The 2,388-nt window shown below is 57.0% G+C and overlaps 1 protein-coding gene across 4 annotated transcripts in view; it reads left to right on the plus strand.

The window, feature by feature from the left end:
* The window catches only part of LDLRAD4 (low density lipoprotein receptor class A domain containing 4), a 425,071-nt gene that overhangs the window by 370,594 nt on the left and 52,089 nt on the right, over nucleotides 1-2,388 (plus strand). Inside the window, exon 1 of one of the 4 annotated variants that reach the window (XM_011985535.1) lies at nucleotides 817-2,333. The exons of the other annotated variants lie outside the window; for them this stretch is intronic. Within the exon in view, the coding sequence (XP_011840925.1) occupies nucleotides 2,264-2,333 (70 nt within the window). The 5' untranslated portion in view covers nucleotides 817-2,263. Of the gene's footprint in view, nucleotides 1-816; nucleotides 2,334-2,388 lie in introns of those variants that run through there. 4 annotated transcript variants of the gene reach the window in all.

The following is a 2,388-nucleotide window of genomic DNA, read 5'->3' on the forward strand; positions in this document are numbered from 1 at the left end:
GATTCTCCTGCCTCAGCCTCCCGAGTAGCTGGGATCACAGGCGTGTGCCACCACGCCAGCTGATTTTGTATTTTTAGCAGAGAAAGGGTTTCACCATGTTGACCAGGCTGGTCTTGAACTCCGGACCTCAGGTGATCTGCCCACCTCGGCCTCCCAAAGTGCTGGGATTACAGGCTTGAGCCACCGTGCTGCCCCACAAAGCCCTAATTTTAAGAAACAGACAGGTGCAGTGGGCCTACAACGCTCCTCGCTGAGGCCCTGGCTTCAGGGCGAGCCTGTCGTGACAGCCTGACGAGGAAGTGCAGGCCCAGGTGGCACAAGGAGGGGCGGCTTGAAGTGGCCGCAGCTTCTAATTCTTTCTGAAGCCGCCTCTTCCCGAGGGCGACTCCCTCTTCGTTCAGCCCGCGGTGACTCTGAGAAGTCAGGGAAAGTCTGGCACAGGAAGGGGAGTTTCGTTTTTAATATGGAAATCGCTCAGGAAGAATCACACCATCCGGATTTCCCCGCCGGCTGGATATTAACAAACGGTCACTTTCCTTTGCTGAAATTCTCTGGTTTCCTTTTATCCACGTGAAGCTTCTGGAAACTCTCCTGGGAGGCTCTTCTGTTGCTTTTCTGCCGCTGCCCCCAAAAATGAGAGCGTGAGAAAGTGACGTCTTCTGGCCACCTGGAGGAGCCTGCGGTGACATCAGGGCCCGGTCCCTGCTGTCGTGCCCCAGGTGACGCGCCCGGGCTGACAGCAGGGCTGGCTGCTGACGTCACTGTCCTGGCTGCTAAGGCGGGTAGTAACCAACAGAGTTTAGTTCTGCTTTGACAACTCCTCCTACAGCCAACACTATTGTTACGGCCCACATGTCATTCCTATTTACCCTAAATAAGGAGAAACAAAGGCTATTCTGGGCCCCGGGCACTGCTTGTGGCGGGGGTTATTTGCAGCGTTACCATGGCAGGCTGTCCTTTCCGCCGCGCCGGCCGGCCACCCCGTGATTTTCTCTGAAAACTGCGACAGACTCGCAGCCTGCCCTGGATTTTCTTCACACAGCCTGGGGGCATCCGAACGCACAGGAGATGTTTTACACTCAGATGAAACACACTGTTTAGACCTCAGGGAAAAGAGACTGCGCTCGAACAAAATGAACCGGGAGAAGGCGGCCTCCTGAGACACGTGTCTGCTTTCATGTCTGAATTGCCTGGGATTCTGTTCTCTAATTCCTGATCCTTACAGACTAAAACTGCCTAGGAACACTGAGCGTCCTGACTCTGAAGGAGTCTCTGGCGTGTGTGTGCTGCCGACATGGGGAATAGTGATGTGAGGCAGAGGGAGAGGGAAGGAATGGGAGAGTCGAGAGGGAAGAGAGGACCGGAGGGAGAGGAGCACGCACTGTTTCCTGCCGTGGTTAGGACCTCACCCCTTGCCAGTACAGAGCTCGGCGGCAAGAGCCGCTGGGAGCTGCTCCCATCAGTTAGAGGATGTGGAGAGGGAGCACCAGGAGAGGACAGCCCCAGCCTGGCTCGCAGCCTGAGGGGCGCTGTGGGTGCTCCCAGCCGGGCGAGCACACTCTGGGAGCGGAGCTGCAGGGGAGAAGCACGCGAGCCTAACGCGGTGTCCTGCCTGTCGCGGCTCCTGCCTTGGTCAGCGCTCTCTCCAGCCCTTCTGCGCCGAAAGCTTCCCGCAGAGATCGAGGGAAGGAGTATTGTGTGAGACTTGCCGATTTCCTCCTTTCTGTCTGGACTGGTTTGACATTTGCCTGTTGAAAAGATTATCGAGCACAGTGAGACAAGATGAGCCGTCTAGCTGCGTCCTGCTTGCCTGTGTGTGTGACACGTCCAGGTGTCAGGCCAAACCCGGGACGTGCGGACTGCTCACCGATAGACGCTGCCGTAAACAGCACTGCCCTAGGTGTACAGCCGGTCTCAGGATCGGAGACCCTGGACTTCCTCTGCTCGGTGACACGCCGGCTTCCTGCCGCAGAGCTGCTGGTTTCTGGTGATGGCAGTTGATAATTGGTAGCCACAGTCTGCGGTCGGAGCCACAGCATTCGAGTCTAGCACCTGGGGTGGGCCCTGCTGATACAGTAGAGAGAGAGTGAACGAGGCAGACAGAAGCACCCCCCCCTCCACGCTCACACACTCTCCCACACCCCACACCAGCTATAACTGCAGCTCGGAGCTGCCTGGAGAGGAGACTGCCGGCAGCCGGAGGGATGCTTTGAACGTGGGGGGCTGCGTCACAGTTGAACTCCCACTTGCAGAGGACCTGATTATGTCCAGTGACCACCCGAACAACAGCACACTGAAGGAGGCTCAGTTCAAAGACCTGTTCTTAAAAAAAGGTACATTTCCCAAGAACTGCTGTGGATGATGCATGCTCTTTCGGGTTTGCTGTGG

Source organism: Mandrillus leucophaeus, unplaced genomic scaffold (genome assembly GCF_000951045.1).
Source record: "Mandrillus leucophaeus isolate KB7577 unplaced genomic scaffold, Mleu.le_1.0 Scaffold286, whole genome shotgun sequence".
Taxonomy (NCBI): domain Eukaryota; kingdom Metazoa; phylum Chordata; class Mammalia; order Primates; family Cercopithecidae; genus Mandrillus; species Mandrillus leucophaeus.